The 21,573-nt window shown below is 42.1% G+C and overlaps 2 protein-coding genes across 5 annotated transcripts in view; one reads left to right on the forward strand and one right to left on the reverse strand.

The window, feature by feature from the left end:
- The window catches only part of zmiz2 (zinc finger, MIZ-type containing 2), a 31,932-nt gene extending 16,481 nt beyond the window's left edge, over positions 1-15,451 (forward strand). For 2 of the 4 annotated variants that reach the window (XM_056736493.1, XM_056736494.1), the window contains exons 2-19: positions 1,825-1,930; positions 5,540-5,654; positions 6,798-6,991; positions 7,443-7,626; positions 8,187-8,408; positions 8,983-9,177; positions 9,984-10,082; positions 10,292-10,460; positions 10,663-10,804; positions 10,960-11,170; positions 11,260-11,365; positions 11,443-11,600; positions 11,779-11,846; positions 11,973-12,041; positions 12,287-12,531; positions 12,670-12,839; positions 13,073-13,264; positions 13,356-15,451. In XM_056736493.1, the coding sequence (XP_056592471.1) occupies positions 1,881-1,930; positions 5,540-5,654; positions 6,798-6,991; positions 7,443-7,626; positions 8,187-8,408; positions 8,983-9,177; positions 9,984-10,082; positions 10,292-10,460; positions 10,663-10,804; positions 10,960-11,170; positions 11,260-11,365; positions 11,443-11,600; positions 11,779-11,846; positions 11,973-12,041; positions 12,287-12,531; positions 12,670-12,839; positions 13,073-13,264; positions 13,356-13,463 (2,697 nt within the window). In that variant the 5' untranslated portion in view covers positions 1,825-1,880 and the 3' untranslated portion in view covers positions 13,464-15,451. Of the gene's footprint in view, positions 1-1,824; positions 1,931-1,956; positions 4,224-5,539; positions 5,655-6,797; positions 6,992-7,442; positions 7,627-8,186; positions 8,409-8,982; positions 9,178-9,983; positions 10,083-10,291; positions 10,461-10,662; positions 10,805-10,959; positions 11,171-11,259; positions 11,366-11,442; positions 11,601-11,778; positions 11,847-11,972; positions 12,042-12,286; positions 12,532-12,669; positions 12,840-13,072; positions 13,265-13,355 lie in introns of those variants that run through there. The other 2 variants (XM_056736495.1, XM_056736496.1) reach the window with 2 other exon arrangements.
- A 2,880-nt stretch (positions 15,452-18,331) lies between these two features.
- On the reverse strand, positions 18,332-20,270 carry LOC130412003 (RING finger protein 122). Its single transcript, XM_056737083.1, has 6 exons — positions 20,071-20,270; positions 19,538-19,690; positions 19,058-19,103; positions 18,930-18,971; positions 18,766-18,848; positions 18,332-18,637 (listed from the first exon to the last, which is right to left on the reverse strand). Exons 2-6 carry the CDS (start codon positions 19,645-19,647, stop codon positions 18,523-18,525), a joined length of 396 nt encoding a protein of 131 aa, XP_056593061.1. The 5' UTR covers positions 19,648-19,690; positions 20,071-20,270; the 3' UTR covers positions 18,332-18,522.
- Positions 20,271-21,573: the final 1,303 nt, after the last annotated feature.

A 21,573-nucleotide genomic window follows, 5' to 3' on the forward strand; every position in this document is an offset into this window, starting at 1 on the left:
ACAGTATAGTATGAGATACAATAATGCTTAAAGTTTGTAAAATAAGGTTAAATTATGTTCAAAATATTTAAAAACATTTTGTCACTTGGAAAAGAAAGCATCGGTCTGTAAGTCTTTGTAAAGGAATGCATCTCATGACGTTTATTTGGAGAGAGAGCCACCATTATAATAAAGGTTCTGTCATCATTAACTGTTGGAACACAGAAGAAGGTATTTTGAGAAATGTTTTCATACAGTGGAAGTCAATGGGTTCAGTGTTGTTTGGTTATCAACATTCTTCAAAATGTCTTCTTTTGTTTAATGAAGAAGAAACTCACAGGTTTGACATTCCTAGATAGTTTTTATTTCGTGTGAACTATTCCTTAAACTGCTGACCGTCTTTGTAAGATAATCGATTTTAATATTGTCCTATAAATGTTTAGTCACTGGGGAAAAGTAGCTATGCAAAAACAATCTATGCAAAACCTGGTACCATGCTTGTTTTTAAACAAAACTATACAAGTGAATTTGAAAAGCAAAGCATTTAAATATGGCTTAGAGAAACCTGAAATATAAAAATGTTTTATAATATCCTTCCAGTAATTAACCAAATACATGAAATGAATGGCTAATATATCACGCAATCCAAAAACGGCGCGGAACAGCGCAGCAGTGAGGTGGAATTCAGACAGGCGTTTAATAAACGTCTCTTAACACGAGCTGCCTGCTGTAATTGCTAATGAAAATGGCCACGCGAGCATGTAAATATTGCTAAGCCCGCTTCAGTCAAGTGGTTATCACAACACGACAATGGAGGATCTGGTTTTGTCTCCGCCGTCTCCCCCCCCCTCCCTCTCTCATTCTCTCTTCTAGCCTCTCATTATCCCTGTAGGTGAACATCTCTCTGATCAACCCTGTCACTCCGCTCAGTTACTCTTCCTCCATTCATCCACCTTTCTTTTCAAGCTGTGGGGTGTCTGACCTAAATCTGTAAGGATGGGGAAGAAAATGGAAGCAAACAGTAAGTGGGGGGTGGAGAGAGAGAATGGTGCGAGGGGGTTGACAGCCACTGATGTTGGTGGCAAATTAGCATGTGTGCTAATCGAGCTTCACCCCCGAGTGCGGAGACAGACGGGGAGACGATGGGGTGGGGCGGAGGGGGGTTGGTGGTGTGTTGTTGTCATTATTAACGTGTACAATCGAACACACGCGCACAAAGAATCAAGGTGGGCGACCTGGAGGTGGTCAGAACAAGATGGTTTTAATAATTGAGAGGGGTTGAAGGTGTTCTCTCAAAGCGGTGGCCATGAGAACCTCCGCTTCTCCACATCTCATTTTTCTTTTCTGAATCAAAGAGCTATAAATAAACCTCCCTCCCTCCCCGGCTTCTTCGTGAGAATCCTGCAGCAGGACGTAGCGTTCGTGGGTACAGTTGTCCAACACGTTAAACGCGCATGTTTTTAAACACACACTTCTTACTGGCTTTTGTCTCCACTGCTGCAGTATTTCCCAGTTTTGTACAGTGACTGCGGCTCGACAGATGCCACATGCTGTCAGATCTCGCTCCTTTGTGCCTGCGTTTTTAAACTGTGATTGGTGGAGGGTCTCCGATTCACGGAAACGGTTGCAAAACCCACCCCATCAAAGCGCGGAGGTGAGCTGAGAAATATGTGCTGGTGCAATGGATTGTTGATTAACTCCGCGTGCCTCTGGGCCGTACCGAGAGCTCTCCAAATGAAATTGGGTGAAGTGGCTACAGCTAATAGCGCCGCTCTGTTGACACACACCCTGGAGGAAGTGCTGTGGTTCTAACGTTTCTCTTTGTGTGTTTCTCTGTTTCCCCAGACTGCCTGCTTGGTTGAGGAGATTTGGGGTACCTCGTAGACCCCTAAATTCCTCCGATGAACCCCATCAACTCCATGAAACCTGCCCTGCCTCCAACGCCACACAGGTCAGTGGAGACGGTGCACATCAGCTCTGCAGCCGCGAGCGTTTCCTCTTCAACGACATTCTGAACTCTTAACCCCCCTCCTGAAATGACACCTGCTTCCCCGGGCGCTGCACCTAACAGTCTCAACTCTAGCCCTGATGTTTTGATTGTTGTTTTTTGACATTTACATATTTTACTCTTATTTGTTAATCGCCTCGGGGAAGCCGTGTGCATTTGTGTTTTTCAGTCGTATCTGGATGAGATTAACTTCAGCGTGCAGTTCATTTGTATTTTTAAATCTTTTTCTGGGCCAGGTGTTGTTATTTAAAGGGATTGTTCACCAAAAAAGAAGACTTTGTCTTTTGTTCAGTCTCATGTCAAATCCTTTGTGACTTTGATTCTTCTGTGGAACACAAAAAAAGTACAATGGAATCAATGGGATTCAGTGTATTTCGGTAATCAACGTTCTAAGAAATATCTTCACTTTTCCTAGGAGAAAGAAAGTCAAACAGGTTTGGAATGACACGAGGATGAATAAATAATGAAATCATTTTAATTTCTAGATGAACTATCCCTCCGCTTTATAATAAGAGCCATTTTTTCCATGCATCACAACACGCCGGTTCAGTTTAGACACAGTGCAAGTGATTAATTTCTAAGCCAACAATAAAGACGTTACCCGTAATACTTAGAAACAGAATTACAGGTAGTGTCAGCGCCATAAAAATACACAATCCTGTTGTTCTGAGCTCGGAGTGTCATTTGGTCTTTTAAATATTTAGTAAGCGATGCTTCCATATGTAGGTGTACTTGGCAGATGTTTGACATATATTTGAGCAAATAAAGGGAATTATGTTGCTTGAGAGGCGATAATGAAGCAAGCGTTTTGAATGCATAGAAAAAGTGGAAGTTGGCGTATTGCTCTAGCCTGCAGTATGCCAAAGATAAATCGCCTGGAGCGGTGCACGCGTTAGGCCCCAAACCCAATCCCCCCGCCCACACCTCTCCTGTGGTTTACTGAGCCCTGAGTGCCATTTTTTCATTATGATTGGCTGCTCTGTCTCTCAGCTACTGATTGGCTGCTGGAGGGTTTGGCTCTGGAACCACAGCTTCCTGTTTGAGAGTGGATGGGGCATCTGGTGGTTTCCCTGCAGAGGAAGTTAAGAACAACCTCTGTGGAATGCATCTTAAGCCACTGATAGTTCAGCTTGTTTATTTGATTCTGCAAAGACCGGCCACAGTGAGATTCTCCTTTTCAGACTTTTTTTGAACTTCAGTATCCTGCGGGCCGCAGGTTAAGGTGGAAATGTGTCAGGCGAAGGATCTCCACTTTCTTTAAGAGCTTAAGAGAGCGAAAGCTTTTATGTTGCTGTGGGTTTAAGTGTCTACGGTCAGTCAGGGCGATACAGTTGTCACTCCATAAACCCACACGTCTTCAATTTTAAGCGTACTCTTGGTTGGGTTGTTGACGGTTGAATAAGTCGGGAGTTAGAGATGCACCGATGTATCCTGTTTTTTTAATCAATTTAAGACCATCAGTTTATCCGCTAAAACATGAAGAATACTGTTAAACAAACCAATAGTTTCTTTTAATAAGTATTAAAATATATATCAATATTATATATTAACGCAAATTAAATCAATAATTCATGATTTACATTGATGCATCTCTTTTGGAAATATTCCCATCCAGGGTCCAGATTCAGGTCATTTGGCTGTTTCTCAAACTGTTTTTTCCACCTGATTTCAAATAGATCTGATGCATTGCTATCCATCACGTGCATGTGTGTTTGCACACATTTATTGCACCCTCTATGGATGTAGATGCCCAGAGGTCGCTTTAACCAAAAATTCTCCGTCATTGACAGCTTCTTTTACAAGTGATGGAAAATTCTGCAGCCCGTCGGTCATTTTGACAGATTACAATAAGGACAATTTGTAACTCCCCGTTTTGACACTTCCCTTCATTAGAGGTTGATCGTAGGTTACTATCCCTGCCATGAACAGGATCGCAAAGCGATGTGTGTTTCCCATTCATTACTTTACGTACAATGCCTGGTCCGTTTTGGAAAACACGCGGGCGGTCAGCGGAACTTGCTGTGCAGATGCATCTGTCACAGACCTTTGAGTTGCGTGCACACATACACACACACACACAGGCGTGCAGTGGTGCAGTGTTTTTTCCTTCAGAAAAGCAACTAGCTTCTTTTTGGATAAACCTTAACTTTCAGTGAGTCTTTCTTGGCGTCTTCTCTGTTCAGTGAGCGGCAGAAGCAGCACATTCATGACCAAACCGCAGCTTACTTGTGAGTGAGTGAGTACAAAACACCATTTGCAAGCACCTGTCATTGTTACTGACTAGACATATGAACATAAACATTTGTCTTTAATTACTATTTATGTCTGACAACAGAAACTATAAATGAACAGCTTTGTATTCAGTTGTATTAAAGCACAAAGTTCCGAGAGTAAACACAAGTACAGCGTGATGACGTCATGAACATGCTAATTACCACGTAATGCCTCCTTGCACTATAGTGACGTGTAATAATAGATTATGACAGATTTTCTATGACCCAATCCGTCAAAATGACAGACAATATAACTTGACTTAAATTAATACAAAGGTTTTGATGCATACAATCCTTCACAATGTCTTACATTCTTAGTTTTGTTCTTTATCAGTTATATGTAGAGATGCACAAATATATCGTCCAATAATCTGTATCAGAGGATAAAAGCGATTTTTCTGATGGTTTAAAAACAGCCGATGATCAGGTTTATGATGATTACGATGATCATATCAATCAGGAGGACATGGAAATGCAATGAATTTGTGCTCTGTGTATAAAAATTTTCAAGAAACATCACCAGTTTGATGTTCAATATTAAAAGTCATTATATGAATTATTAACATTTAGAAAGCTATGAAAATGTATTTAATTTTCAGAATTTAGTTAATGCGAGTTAATATGACCACCATACTATCTGTATTGACTGATTTCACTAAGAATAATCGGCTATTGGTATTTTGAAATGAAGTATCTCTAATTTTATTAAATAATTTTTTGGGGGAAAGACTTCTTTTCAATCTTATGATCAATTAACACCAAAGCACACAATAGTACAGTATATTGCCCGTACTGTACGTCTTATCCTCACAGCCTCATTTCTTGCGTATACAGCCCGTGTTTTTTGTTCAGTTCAGTGCGTGATGTAGTTGGGCTAATTATGGAAAGATGGAGAGAGATTATTGAGAGCGATCTGGTTTGATCCAGTTACACAGAAAACAGTAGGTACACATACACACACATACACTTACCCCCCCCCCCCCACTTGGCATCGTTACTCTTTCCTGTCTCTAAGTGACTGTGGAGTCGCCATGGTAACATTGAGCCGAGTACCTCCAGAGCATGTGGCTGTGACACGTCTACAGTCACACAAAGATTCGCTCTCGTTCACTCACACTTCACGCCATATGCTGATTTCATACCGGGACCAAAGTAGTCAATGTAATAGAATCTTAATCCTGTTTCTGAGCATGTAAAGCGGATCAATGAGAAGTGAATATAAAGTGTCCGGAGGAAGCACTCAGACACTCTTTAATGTCTGTCTTTTCTCTCCCCACAGTGACGCCTCATACCCATATGATTCTGTCCCCTGGCAGCAAGGCCCCAATCAGCCCGCCGGCTCCCTCTCTGTGGTAACCACAGTGTGGGGGGTAACCAATCCTTCACACAGCCAGGTAACATTCACCTCCAATGTGTTGACCACAGAGCAAAGAACTCACAGAAACAAATGATGTCTGATTTATAAGTCAACTCAGTTTGAGTCAATGAGTCGGTGGATTCATTTGGCAAATGATTCTGAAATGTGTTTACAAAACATTTTGGGACTTTTGGACAATGTTAACACCCGGACAGAGAGATTCATGTTCATTTGTCATCAATTTTTACTGATATTGGTATTGATTGCTTAAATGTTGATATTGTTACAGTCCTTTATTATACTGTATTTTCAAGACAGTTTTTATTGTTACAGTATCGACAACTTTTTATATTGTTCATGTTTAATTGTCTGGAAAAGTCCACTGGCTTTTGACAGCTCCATTTTTAATTGACGAATAAACATCTGCAAAAATTGGAAGTTGAAAAATTGGCAAAGTTGCACTGTGATTCTACGTGAAACAATTTACACAAAAAAATATTAAATGTTAATGCGGTGAAATCAATGAAATATAGTGTTTAAATTGAGTAAATGTAAGAATAAAATTATGTAAATCTAATTCAATATTTCTCTTGAAATTCACCCAAAATATTAAGTGTGTTAAATATAATTTGTTCAAAAAACGTAATGTATGTAAATTTTACAGAAATTAACTAGAAAATATCCTTTAAATATGTCCAACTAAAAAAACAATTAAATATTTTAGGAGGAGGACAAGATGTTAATATAGCTGTTTATTTCTGTGATATTTACTAAGGCCACAGAACAATTTTGTTCACACAAAGAGTGTGGGGTTGTCACAATAAAATTTCCGAAGATGATTTCAGCAGAGGAGATTTTTGATACCGCATTGAACAAACTCCATTTTATACATTGCATTAATTAAAAACTTTGGTATGTAGTTTCGTAGTATAAAACTTAAATGTCCTGACCTCTTGTTGGTTATAAATTGGCAATGCACGGGTGCATCAATTAATTGTTACAGATGAAACAGACTCACCAACAATCTTACTATTCAAAATGAAAGCAGATGCTCTGCTTGTAAAGTAAATGCAGGGTAGAAGAAACAATTGACCTCATGCGTTTGACCTCCCCTTCCTGAAAACCTGTTTACTTCCTGTCCTTCAGTCGGGAGAATAAATATTCCTCTTGTTTTCCACAGGTTTTTGGTGCTCCCATGGGTCCAGGCGGAAACTCAGCCGGTGGTCATATGATGCCTGGCAACAGTCCGGGCATGAACTCCTCTCAGTTTATGAGCCAGCAGGGCTATCCTGAGCCCAACAAGGGCTACATGCAGCAGGGCATGTATGGGCGGCCCAGTGGGGGATACCCAGCGGGACCTGGATACGGGGGCAGGTGAGAAACTCTGAAAAAGTAAAGCAATATGTGTGTGATGATGATGTGGCTGTGTTCGGACTCCACTCCTTGTGGGAGTTCTATGACGTCAAGGAGACAGCAGACGTCACCGCAGTGGGGGATGTGCGTGATGCGTCATCCCACCCCTGCTCTGACTCACGCAAACACACGCGCACACTAGCGTCCCTTAAGATCAATTTGCCTCGCAATAAATCTTTTGAATCACTGACTCGAAGCACTCAACGTCCCCTTTTGGCTCTGGACCCCTCGCACAACACCGCGCTGTCACAACGATGTGAATAATCAGCCCCATTTAAGCCACATTATACAAGCACGCCACGCCACCTCGGGTCACGATACCAGCAGTGCTGTTAATCTTATTTCATGATAGAAATGAGATGTGACTTTACGCGTGCAAGCTCTAACATGATTGTATTTCATCACTCTTCAGTTACCCCAATAACGGAGGAGGTTCCCTCGGGATGCCGCCCCATGGAGTCCGTCAGCCCACAGACTTCACCCAGGCGGCCACCGCCGCTGCTGTGGCCGCAGCTGCTGCCACGGCGACGGCCACAGCCACGGCAACAGTCGCTGCGATACAGGAGAAGCAAAACCAGGAGCTGAACTACGGGCCTGTAAGGAATCTTACTTGTTTGTGCACACAGATGACCTTCGTTACGGTGACTGCACTAAGAGTCAAGGTCTTCTGTGTTTATACCACTTAAACGTTTTAGTGATGAATTGTGCCGCTCGGCTTTATATCCCTCGTGTCTTTTTGTTGTTGTTAATCTGATCAGTGCCGTGCTCGGTCTCCGTTTGTTTTATAATAAAATAGTTTTCCTTTGTGACACACAGTAACCTTTCTTTCATTGTGCTCAATTTGCCCCCTGCTGGTTGAACACAGATTCCAAAAAGACTGCTTTAATTATTCCCCCAAAAAGTTGTTCCCTCTCGTTTTTCCAGCACGTATCACACAGCACATTTCACATTCCCCCTGTCTGTCCGACTTAAGACGGCAGACGTCCCGGCCACACAGGCGAGACGGGACTTGATTGTTTACAGCGGTGACCTAGTTGCCGTTTTCCTTTCATGCCCAGAGCTTGTCAGCCATAAGTCATGGTAGCAGGCATTTCTCCAGCCATTGTTACTCAATGCTGCTTCTGATGGGTGTGGATCTCTGTTATTTGCTTCGCAGATGGGTGGTGCTTCCTCTTACAACACCCAGTTCCTGTCACACTCCGGACCCCGTGGCCCGCCAGGCATGGGCCCCTCCGGGATGGTCGGCTCCAGACCCCCTTCCATGGGACCCATGTACGGGCAGCAGAGCCAGAGGTTACCCCAGCATCCGGTTTACCAGGGAGGCCAGCAGGGTCCGCCGCGACACCAACAGGGCCTGAAACGCCCCTACAACTCTGATGTGAGTCGTTATTCGCTGTTAAGCTGACAGAGTCATGCCAAACATCAGGAGGGAAATCATAGCACAGCTTCTAGTCAGCTGCCTACTTAGACAGCATATTAAAGCATTAAATGCTATTCCAGACTGCTCCAAAAAATTAGGCAAGTCTAAAAATGCTGTCTTTTAAGAAACCTTATTTTGGTCGTATTCATCACATGTATTCTTCATGAGTAAGGCAATCTCATAGTGCAATGCAAGGAGTTTTATATAGCAAGAAAAAAATAAACCAATCTGGATTATGGAGGAGATTGTGGTCTAGTGGGTTAAACCACTGAACTGGTAAATCAAAAGGTTGCTGGTTCGATCCCAGCAGCCACCACCAGTGTATCCTTGAGCAAGACACTTTACTCCACGTTGCTCCAGGGGGGTTGTCCCTGTAATAAGTGCACTGTAAGTCGCTTTGGATAGAAGCGTCTGCCAAAATGACTAAATGTAAATGTAAATTTTACTTTATATAATAAGATCCTAGTTGTGTATATGCAGTATATAATGGAAATATGATCAATATTGGCTAATTTCTCTTTTTTGCATGCAGGGATTTCCCGTACAGCAGTATGGTCCCGGGATGGGAGCCGGGGGCCCGTACCCAGGTCAACCCATGCAGTATCACGGTCCAGGGCCACAGCGGTCTGCCCCTTCCCCATCTTACCCAACCCACAGAATGCCTCTCCAGCAACCCAATATGGGCCAGTATCCTGCAGGACCAGGAAACCCTGGCCAGTACTACAAGGTAAAAAAGAGGCTCTTTGTTTTCAGAGAAACTTAAACTGCTGGGTTAGAAGTAGCCTACGAAAAATCTTTGACTTGCCCTCATGTTGTAAGTGTGAATGACAAGTAAAGACCACTCGTTTTATTCTGTAAGAAATTTTCAAACCCTTTACCTGCATATTGCAACACATTGTAGGCTGCAAACAGTATCGTGTTTCCAAAGAACAGGTTCCCCTGTGTGTATTCAGTGACACACAAGCTGCCGTTTTTAGAGAAACGCACTGCTATGTGATACTTACAAATGCAGCAGTGAACTTTCAACAGGCAACTGCTTGCAAAGATTTTTGGAAGTACCCATGAAACAAAATCCAATGCAGGTGGTTTAAATTCAGAATCTGGAGTTACACCGATAGATGATCGCTACCGTCATATCACTGCGTAATTACCAGAGCAAGTGTTCTTATTACTTCTAACATTTAGGCTTGCTTTCAAAATCTAGTCTCTTGTGTAAAGTGAAACAGCAAAATCACATGCAATCCCATAATGCATTGTTTCAAGATGGCAGACACAGTGATTGGTGATAGAACAGTGAATATTTAACCCTGTATTTGTGTGTGCTGATTTATATGCGTTGGTTGGTTCAGATTTTATTATTGGCCTCACACTAATGCAGAATTTTCTGTTGACATGTTTTGACATGTGAAGTTGCTGCTGCGTCTCAAATGGCTCACTAATGAGATTCCATGACAGTTTGAATGCTCCCTTATAAGCGGGGGTTGGGTTGACTGCTGTACGCTTCATGTTGAAATACTTTTGTTTGTTTAACAGGCGGACCAGTTTAATGGACAGGGAAACAATCACAACAGTCTATCATCTGGAGTGGCAGCAGCCGGCTATAACACCTTTAACCAAGCCGCTGTCAACGGGGTTGGTATCTGCTCTCGAGTTTCACGTGTGTGTGTTCACGTGGCATAGTTCTGGATGAAGCTGCTTGTTCTGAGGCCTGTGGTCGGACTTTGCCTGTTAAAAGTCCAAACTCCACCGAGCTGAATGTCGTGGCAGAATTTTAATTATGAAAACAAGTTTGTGTTGACAATGCCAATGCGGTTAGTAACGTATGCTTCTGTGTCCTGCAGCCTGGACGGGCGATGCCTGGATACCCCAGCTCCCCCCTCCCGGGAAATCCCACTCCTCCAATGACCCCTGGCAGTTCTATGCCCCCGTATATGTCCCCGGGCCAAGACGTCAAATCTCCCTTCCTTCATGACGTTAAACCCAACATCAACTCTCTGCAGCCCCCTTCAGGTAACACATGACTTTACATCAGGGCCAACACCCCTCTTGTTCTCATTGTGAACTAAACAAATGTTCACAGTAAAGATCTAAAAAGTTCATTTTAGTGCTTTTGTATTCATTTACAGATTAAATTAGCAACACAAGTGTCTCTCTATTTTAACTTCTTACGTCATCTCTGCAAATCTGACTTGAATCTTTCTCCGCTCTGTAGGCAACCCGAGTGATGACTTGCGTCTGACCTTTCCTGTACGAGACGGGGTCGTGTTGGAGCCCTTCCGACTAGAGCACAACCTGGCCGTCAGCAACCACGTCTTCCAGCTGCGAGACTCCGTCTATAAGACCCTCATGCTGAGGTGAACGTTTATGCTTGCCATGTGTCTCTGTGTTTGTGGAAGTGTTTGTTAATGTCTCGTGTGGCAGCGCTGCGCTGCGGTTCACGGTGTTTGTTTCCTTTGAGCTCTGATGATGCATACAGGTGTGACGGCTGACATGTGTGTGTGTTTAACAGGCCGGATCTGGAGCTTCAGTTTAAGTGCTATCATCATGAGGACAGACAGATGAACACCAACTGGCCGGCGTCGGTGCAGGTGAGCGTCAACGCTACGCCTCTCACCATCGAGCGTGGGGACAACAAGACGTCCCACAAACCGCTGTACCTCAAGCACGTATGCCAACCGGGACGCAACACCATTCAGATAACTGTCACGGCCTGCTGCTGCGTAAGTGTCATGAGAGGATTAAGTGGAGTTTTACTTGTTTTGAACACCATTTAGTTTATTTATATGTGGTGTTCTCTCTCTCTCTGCAGTCTCATCTGTTCGTGCTGCAGCTGGTTCACCGGCCGTCCGTGCGCTCCGTTCTTCAGGGTTTGATGAAGAAGAGACTGCTCCCAGCGGAGCACTGTGTCACTAAGAGTGAGTGAACATCATAGCTTTTAACCGCTCGCTGCTTCTGTGCTCTCCGTATCAACTCACCCTCTGTTCCTCCACAGTTAAGAGGAACTTCAGCAGCGGTACCATCCCAGGAACCCCCGGGCTCAATGGGGAGGATGGCGTGGAACAGACGGCCATCAAGGTCTCCCTCAAGTGTCCCATCACCTTCCGCCGCATCCAGCTTCCCGCTAGGGGTCACGACTGCAGACACATACAGGTTAGTCCTGAAAGATTGTATTGAAATCATATCTCAGCGCCGATCAGATCTGGATCCACAGCTGAGCTTGAAAATGCTGGTTCTGGTTTTAATTCTGTTAGATGTTCAATTCAGGTCTTGATTTGGATTATCATTGAGTTTGAGTGTTTGACTCTGTGTTGCCATGTTTTTCTCACAGTGCTTTGACCTGGAGTCCTACCTGCAGCTAAATTGTGAGAGGGGAACTTGGCGCTGTCCTGTGTGCAAGTAAGACTTTTCTCCTTTAACTTAAGAATTTATACGTTGACTTTTCTTTTTCCTTTTTAAATAAGTGTGTTATTCTATATGACTAATAGAGTTTAACTGAATGTTTTGTTCTTTTTTTCATTGCAGTAAGACTGCACTGCTAGAGGGACTAGAAGTGGATCAGTACATGCTGGGCATTCTCATCTACATTCAGAAGTATGTTACGTTAGTTCCTCAAATAACAAACTTTGCTTGTAATTTACTCACTCTCAGGCCATCCAAGTGAAGTAGTAAAGAATTTTTTTGCATAAAAGAGTGCTCACTAGCGACTCATAGAACAAATTTTTAAACATGAGCTGAAAGTTGTTAGCATGTCTGCTAAAGGAAGTGTTTAGCCTTCCATGTTCTGGGTGGTAGTTTTCGGTTTCTAGAGGAATGTGCTTTTTCTTTCAATGGTTTAGCTCGGACTACGAAGAGATCACCATTGATCCAGTATGCAGCTGGAAACCAGTTCCAGTGAAACCAGATCTGCATATTAAAGAGGACCCAGACGGCCCTGCCCTGAAACGCTGTCGCACCCTGAGTCCCAGTCACATGATCCTGCCCAACGTGATGGAGATGATTGCTGCGTTGGGACCGGCCTCCTCGCCCTACCAGTCCCTACCACAAGGGGGCAGCAGCAGCACACCTGATTATCCCAGCCAAGGTAAGCGACTGTTGTGACCTGTCAAATTTGAAAGTTCAAGGGACCACACGGGAAAGAGGATTATTACGGATGTGAAACATTTCACAAAAGGTAAATCTGTATTTCAACCTCACTTGTTTTTGTCAATCTGTTTGTCAGGCGGTTCGGGATATTCTAACCAATCAGGCTTTTCGGACTTTGCCAATGCTCCGGGCACCCCCAACCTGGGAGAGTTTGCATCTGGGCCGCCCCCTGTCTCCTACCAATCTGACTTACCTAGTGGTCTCCTCACCCCTGAAAAACCAGTGGGACATCCCATGTCAGGACAGGTGAGTCTCATATAAAGGATCAGTTCTGTCTAATACGTCTCCGTATGTTGTGGTGTATAAGAGCTATTCAGAAGGATCTAGAGATGACAGCATAAGTCAGCGTCTCTGTCCGTCATTCACAGCTGCTGTGTTTAAATGCAAACACACTGGTTTTATTCTAAAACCTGTTCTACTTTTACTAACTTCTAACCATTTCTTTTTGTCTCTTTTACACTCTCTCTCCTCTAATAAAGATGTCCCACTCTAGTCGTATGGACCCTTCCCACAATCCCCTCCAACAGCAGCATCAGGGGCTCCACAGTAATGCCAACATGGGTGGCCCCGGTGGACCCATGCATTCCCGCAACCCCTCCCAGAATCCCCGGATGCATTCAGACAGTTTTGGTCTGGGGGGACCCGGGGACATTCCTGAGCCTGCCATTGATGTAAGGAATGAGTCATGTGTTTGATTTTATATTTGTTTGTTGCAAGCCAACGTGAACGTCTTGACATTCCGAATCCCCTTTTGTTTTCCAGCTTCTCCCAGAGCTGACAAACCCAGATGAGCTGCTGTCCTACTTGGGTCCGCCCGACCTTCCAAACAACAGCAGCGATGACCTGCTCTCTCTGTTCGAGAGTAACTGAGTCCTATCCCATCATTCCTCAGCCCTGCGTCACCGTCCAACAGACAGCCTCCCCTGCCCACTCTCGGCCCGCTGCAGGGAGGTTTGTGAAGTGTAACAGATATCCATTCGGGTCTTTGGGCCGATTCCTCCTGAAGAACGCAGTGACTTGTGGGAAGGTGCAACGGAGGCCTTTTTTTCCTGTGACGATGTTACTGTCCGTCTGCTTCGCTGAACTCTGTCAAGATTTTATTGTGAATTTCATTTAGAAAGAGTTCCTTTCTTACGAGCTGCACTCTCAGATCATTTGTAGAAAGATCTCACATCTGACTCATGAGCTGTAAATGACATTGTGTGTGGGGGGGGGGGGGTGGTGGGGTTGTGGGTCGGGTCCAGGCATCATTCGTTTCTCATCGCAGCAATCTCGATTAAACGAGGGACTAACTTTAGTACTGAACTAAAAAGAAAGAATGCGGGAAGCCAAAGCGTTTTACAAAGCGCTCACTATTTTAAAACAGTTCAACTTGCTCACGTATACTGTAGAACACAAACTTAATTCTCCTAATAAACAGGAAGACGTGAAGTTTTATCTTATTTTGCCCAAAGGCACAGAGCTAGCATCACAGGTAAATGACTTGATCTAAAATCTACTTGAAGATGAACTCAAGTGTAGACTTTTCCTTTAAGCATTTTAAAATAGACAACCACATCTGATGTCGGATCCTAAACAGTAGCATTACAGAAATGCACTATTATATTTTTGCACAAATCAGGCCCTTCAGACGTTAGCAGGCAGTTTTTTTTAACGGATTCACACAATAGAAATCAAAGGTAATGAATTTGTATTTGTAACACACAATTGCTCACCTTCAGTGTGTTTTGGCACAAACTCAAACTTTTACACCACACCCTGCTTTCAGAAACGTCCGTTTGCCGTGTTGTTTTCCCTCAGCTTCATTTGAAAAATAAGTCTTCCTCCCCTTTCGGGACGAGAGGTCTGTGGGTTTCACTGATGCTGTTACTAGACTGCATCTGAATCCTCTCGAGTCGCACCCTCACTTAAACACACATTTCAGTTTCCCTTAAATATGCAAGCGAGAGATTTTGGGCTGTTGAAGAAACGTGATGGCAGAACTCTTTAAAATCACACAGAGCTCAGACTGCCCAGTAGCAACTTGATGACAGGTTATAACCACACAAAGGCATACAAAGAGGGTAAAACTTGGGCATTCTGGGACAGAAACTTTCCCGTGATGAGATTTGGACAAATCTGGGTGGGTAGCTAATGGGAAATGGACTGACGTTATACATCGGTAAACATTGGGATTCATGTGAAATATGTACAGATATAGTATTATTATTGTTGCAGATGTGAACTTTCTCTTAACCCCACGATATTGAAAAAAAAGAACATTTGAAACACTGACAAGAGCTCATGTCATGCTTTTCATTCCCCTGGTTTCCATTCAATGCTCGGAGAAAGCACGGAGGGGAGATGAGTCTACTGTTGTTTCTGGTCTTGTCTCATTTTATTATTTATCATCGCTCTTCGGGCACTGTTAGCAAAGTGCAGTTTGTATATTAACAATACAGGAAACATCAGGAGTCCTCAGATGTGCTTGTTTTTCCTTTGAAGTAATTTGTGTATCATACAATTTTATCGTTTGATTATATAATTGTTATTATAATTATAAAGACAATTGATGGGCCTGTATGCATCTCTCTATCTCTCTCTCTTCTGTGTTAACTAGCAGAGTTTATGAATTTGTAAGAAAGAGAAAAAGAAAATGAATTCGCCATCTGAATCTGTGACCGCCATCATGAGAAATCTGGAGACCAGCATCATGTTCACTTGTTGATCAAACTGTTTGAAAATATGTTTGACTTGTCTTGTGTCGGTGGATCATTCAGTTCTATCAATTGAATTAAACATGTACAATTGAAATCGATTTGTTTTCTAAAGATGTGAAATATTTCCATTATGTTTTATAAGTAAAGACTTAAGCCACATTGAGTTTCATTGGCTTTATTTGAAAATGAGCTGCGGCACGGGGGGGCGTGGCCGGACAAAGGTGTGCTCGTGTAATAATGTTACGTCACCGGCGGATTTATATTCTTCTGATACGTGGTTGATTGCATACGTAAAATTAAAAAAATCTTAAAATCATATTTAAATAACCCGAAAACATGTCATTCGCCTCCGTGCAGCAATGGCGCATTCGTTCATCGACCAGCGCCGTCGTACACGCTCACGCCATCTCCACATCGCCCATTGGGTACAATCAACTCACCCCATTTCCAACGCCCCTGATAGGCTAACCGTCCTGTCAATCAAACGCGCATCCAGTGAACCTAGCGGTTTGAGGAGGTTCCCTTGAGCGCTGCATTTTGCTGTAAAGTATTTAACTCTGATTGGATAACACTCGCGTCAGTCAGCGGGACCACGTCTTCATACGCTCCAATGGAGGAGAGCCGCTTGTTTATATCCAGAAATCGCGCGTGTCCCTGTGAACTGCGGCATTTTGTAGCTACAGTGACCGCATCCGACTGATAATAAAACATCCGTTTGTTTTTTTCATCATGGCAAAACCAAACGTTTATTTTGACATCAACATCGATGGAATAATTGTGAATAATTGTGATGGAGGAATGTCACGTCAAGTGACGTCACGCTTTAACATCTCCTTGGGGCGTTTTCTATTAATGTGTATTTGATGTATTGGAACTGAAGTTAATCATATAATGTAGTACATGTGCAGTGTCTGCGGCGGCTGCGCTGCAGATTTCTTCCGTCTGCGCATTTCAGGCGTGGCTGCGTATTAACAGAGAATTGCGCAACTCGTTGCAGCTTTCCACTATCGCGTTTTTGCATTTTAGAAAACACAGTCCTCGTTTCGCATAGTGGGAAAAACGTTTGCGTTTTGAGTCCCAAAGTGTCCAATGCACAACTTTTGTGAAAATCATGTCCATCTGACTCTGTCCGTCAGTTCTGTTGTTTGTTTAGTCTGGGACTCTACATCAGAAATGACCTCTCGAGTTTTCAACTTTTTTTGATATTAACATTAAACTTGTTAAGCTTGGACATCTCCTTGAGACTAATTCACTACTGTGTTTTTGCTGAGAGCCAATGTGGTACCTAAGACTGCAGTAAATTCTTGTATTTCCTTGTATTTCTGCAATTAAAAAATCTTTGACTTCTAATAATTAATGGATTTATCCTAACAGAGAACTTCCATGCTCTGTGTACCGGAGAGAAAGATTTGGTCCGGCTTCCTATGTGTCATTCCACGCTTCATGTGCCGGGTAAACCCACCCCCAGTTGAAAATAAAATTCACACTTTTGACTTCATTCGTGGTATTGCTGTGATGCATCGCCTGGTGCTGAAGGCTGGAGACTTCATCAACCATAATGGAACCGGTGGGAAATCTATCTACGGCAAGAAGTTTGCGGATGAGAACTTGACCCTGAAGCACAAGGCAAGGGGAATCCTGTTCATTACTGACGCTGGACCCAAAACCAACAACTCACAGTTCTTCATCTGTCATGATAAAATTCCGAGATAAAGAGCTTTGGTTGATTTTTTTTTTTTTGCCGGTGCATTCTTTAGATTTGGGTCTGCAGGTGTACATATTATTTAGGTTTCATATGCATTACAAAGTTTCTTATGTCACAGTCTCGATGGCAAACACATTATGTATGGGAAAGTTGTGGATGGGTTGCCCGTGGTCAACGCCATTGAGACGAAGAGGAGCCGCTTGGGTAAATGTACTGCTTAAATCACCATCGCTGTCTGTGGTCCACTTTAATTCCAATACTCCACCCGATTTATTTTTTTGTTCTCAATTCTTTTCTCAATGAGATGTGGTCCAGTTTTATGTATTCTGACGGTTTTAAGGAATCGATTTGTTTAAACATTGATAAAAGATGACTCAAGATTTCTTTCAACAGCTTTGTGTTCATCCTTTCCTCAGAACTGACACTTATGTTGCTTGAGACGTGTAAGATCTTTGAGGTTTTAAATCTTCATTGTGCTGTTTTGTTTTTGTAATCTTAGACGTGGTACACAAATTAAAGCTTTGCTTTCAAAACCCTTTCTCTTAAGCAGAATTTGCCATCACTTCACTATAGTCTGACCTGACCACGCGGCAACCTTCCGGTTTCTCTCTTTTGGTCTCCATAGCTAATTCTGCTCTTCATGGCAACTGTGAGCAAGGTGAATTTATTTAATAACTCATCTGTTTAAATGAGAAAATACTGCATAATTAAGGGCATGGCCATTTGAGTGACCAGGTGGTTTCACCAACCAGGCACCTCAGCTTCACCCACGTCCCGCCTTTTGCCCATTTTCGATTATCTGGGAGTGCTTCAAAGGCGCTGCCAAGATGGCGACAACCAGCTCCGCCCACTTCAGACTTCAAAATTGCTCTCCTCAACCTACAAGTGACATCACTGACCCTACGTCTATGTTTTATTTAACCTGCGTTCCATTACGAAGGCCTCATCTCTACGCCCTTCGAAGGGTTTACTCTCCAGAGTGAGAGCTTTGAAGGGTGTAGGGGACCATACATTGGGTACGCGAAGTGTCCATCAGTTGAACCCATTGAAACCATTCATTCCGAAGGGTCCTTTAAAATTGCAGGTTATGAGCACTTCGGTTTGCAACGACCCTTCAACATGTTGGCCATGAGTGTTTTCACTCTAAAGTGCCTTTGGAGGGTGATGTATCCCATTTGGAACGCACTGACAGTCTATGAACCTGACACGGTATCTTACGATAGTAAACAAACATCAAATTAAAAATCAACTGGGGAAGTGTATTCATGTGCTGCGAATTGCATTGACAAGACTTTTAAAGCTCACACGCCATTTTATTTTGTTATCTATACCATCGCATTACATTAATGTGTTTTATCTCCACAATCCTAATAATAACATCAAACTACAGAACTGCATGTAAACATTTTTATTTTAAGTGACTTTTTTACAACAGCAGTGTTTTAAATAGGCAGATTTTGTTTTGGATTGTTAGATTCCAGACGGAGAAGTGCTTAACATTGAAAAGCCTTCTTCTGCAGTGTTTTTAAAGTAGTTCATCCAGCAGGTTCTCTGGGCCGTGTGTTTGACCAAACGCCGTGCTGATGGGGTTGTTACACATGGGACAGGCGCATCTCACTTCCAGCCATTTCACCAAACACCTGCAGCAGACGGTGAGTCCCACATGAGAACTGAACACATTTACACTAAGATCTGTTGTTGGAAAGCGAACGGTGTTCTTGTGTTTAAAAGTGGGATTATCATGACAATGGCCGTCTGCGTGAATTACCTTTTGTGGAAAGTGTGTTGGCACGGTAACACCCCAAGCTCGTCTTTTGTCCTGAAGTCCTCTAAGCAGACCGCACATGTTAACTGAGGCGACGGACGAAAGGGAAAATCAGAAAATGAACGGCTAAAGTATCTTTCAGATATTTGAAACGATCAAAAACGTACCCCGTCTGAATGTAGCGTTGTTGTGTCATCTTTAAAAACAACCTGTATACATACAAACAACTTAATATGTTTCAACACACACTTCAAATCAGTTTCTGAAGATCGCTGTATAAACACTCCACACTTACCATCCTGTAACCGTCTCTCTCATTCCGAGCATCATGTCTCAGTTTACTGAAAAAGGCACAGAAGATTGTTGACTTTGTGTCGCATTGTGAGAAAAACTGTACATTGAATAGTGAGTTTACAATATGATTTCTTTAAATTCTTAAAGAATTCCGCACATACATGTGTAAAACACAAAGATCGCTGTGGGAGGGGGTTTGACATAACATCAGCCCAAAAGCCTTCGGTCAAAAATAGCATTGTGGACAAAAAGCATTGAGATACAATCTAGTTGTGAATTGTTTGAGGTAGGAAGTGCATGAGGCCAGAGGAAGCGCTTTGTGCTCTCAGACTGTCAGTCTGTCACAATACACATTATTTACACTCCAATCATTACATACAATGACAAGCAGAGAGGTGGTTTTACATTAAGCCTATGTTATTTATATATAGTTATATATAAGGTATAACTCTTATCTGTTCAATGAAACATTTACACTTGCCTTATGAAGAAGCAGCAGAATATCACAGTGAATACAAAGACAAAAATCCCAGTGCCAAAAATGACCACATAGATGTTGAGAGGAAGTTCCTGAGAGGTTACTGGAGGCATAATGCTTTCAATATCAATATCATGTCCTGAGAATAAAAGAGCCCTAAAAACACAAGACAACAAATTTACAGACACACTGGTTTACTAGATAAACACTTTTATCCCACATGACTAAATAAATGTATGATGCTACACTAATCTGTTTATTCAATGTACTACAGCATTCCCTAGTATAGTGGACTGATAAACTGTAGTAGATATCCTTTACCTTAATTTACTATACTAAGGTTCATAAACACTGTAGTATCTATGATTTGTACTAAATACTAAAGTGTAAGCACGCTTTTTCTTTTATGTAGATAACAAACTTTCGGGAAACGTTTAGAATTATTTTAATAGATCACGTGCTCGGAAAACACGTTGATAATTGAGAGAAATGTGTAAACATCGTAGTTTGGTGTTATAGATGTACAGAAATCTCACCATCACAGGCTGCTGGATGTCTTCAGTGTGTTTTCTTCATACTCTGATGTTTAGATGTTTCTAACGGAACCTTTAAATGACTCACTGTTCAGATCTATTCAATCCATAGTAACCACGCGGTATGCGAATGAGTTAAATATGTAAATAATATCCGGACGGCATCGTGGAGATGATATAGTGTAACAGTCACACAATCACAAATGTTCACAAAGAAATAATCGCTTAAGCCCCGCCCAGCTCGAAGGGGGCGGGGTTAACAGCATCGGGCATGTTATAAACATCAATGTTTCGTCAAATCAATTTATATGGCCAAACATCATGTAAAAGGCGCTTCATTGTCTAGAAGAATCTTGACGTGTCTGCTGTTTTTTTAGCACTGCCTTCATGTGATATAATTTCAGTATCAATCCAAATGCTTTAAAGGTTTATTTTTTACAAATAAAGTTTAGAGAGAATATGTGATCCTGGATCACAAAACCAGTCTTAAGTAGCACGGGAACATTTGTAGTCAAAGACAAAAATACATTGTATGGGTCAGAATGATCGAGTTTTCTTTTATGCCCAAAAATCATTAGGATATCAAATAAAGATCATGTTCCTTGAAGATTTTTGTAAATTTACTACATTGAATATATATAACTTTATTTTTGTGAGTGGGTGGTCTATGGCAGTGGCTCTGATTAACAACTTCAAAGGCAATTTTCTCAATATTTTCATTTTTTGCACTTTCAGATTCCTGAGTTTTAAAAAGTTTGTATCTCATTCAGATATTGTCCAATTCTAATAACTCATACATCAATAAAAATCGTATTTACTCAGCTTTCAGAATATGTACAATTTCGAAAAATTGACCCATAAGTTTTTTTTGCTCAGGGTCACATATGGCCTACATTTATCATGGTGTGTGAATAGTTCATATAGTTTTGCAACATTTAAGGTCAGTTGAAAAGTCATGTTAGGACAGAAAGTTGACTCAGTTCAGTTCACACCCTGCTGACAGACAGATCTCACATCAGACATCATTACAGTCAATGTTTGCTCATTTCATCCTAGTGAATAATTATGGATTAGTTTCATACTTGCATGCTGAAACACTGTTCCTCTTATTATTTTCTATAGACAATTATTTCAATAAAGATAATATGGTGTTGCCTAAAATTATTATAATGCTCACCAGGTTATAACTCGCACTCAAATTCCTACTAAATGACATAAATGCTTTGTGCTACCTCCGCTCGCTTTTTCTCAAACAGCAGCAGTTCTGTGTCAAAATTCAATGTTGAATGAAGTTTCACGTAACACCCGAGTGCAACATTCACACAATGTGACTTGAGTAATCATACACCAAAAGCACATAAATGTTTATAATTGTGCCCCTAATTTGAATCCAACATGGTTTGATATTTTGTTATATAATGCAATGACAGACTTTTGAAAAATACTTGTGGTACTTTTGGGGCGACTGTTTACTAGTTAGTATCTTCTTGCCACAATAACTAATAA

Source organism: Triplophysa dalaica, chromosome 22 (assembly GCF_015846415.1).
Source record: "Triplophysa dalaica isolate WHDGS20190420 chromosome 22, ASM1584641v1, whole genome shotgun sequence".
NCBI classification, from domain to species: domain Eukaryota; kingdom Metazoa; phylum Chordata; class Actinopteri; order Cypriniformes; family Nemacheilidae; genus Triplophysa; species Triplophysa dalaica.

Bases quoted from the DNA above. Each gene is read 5' to 3' on its own strand.
- LOC130412003 (XM_056737083.1), bottom strand. From the start codon at position 19,647: ATGCCTCCAGTAACCTCTCAGGAACTTCCTCTCAACATCTATGTGGTC. The intron at 19,104-19,537 runs GCAAGTGTAAAT...TGCCTTTTTCAG, and splicing joins TTCTGCTGCTTCTTCATAAG to TAAACTGAGACATGATGCTC. The intron at 18,972-19,057 runs GTAAGTGTGGAG...GTATGTATACAG, and splicing joins AGAGAGACGGTTACAGGATG to GTTGTTTTTAAAGATGACAC.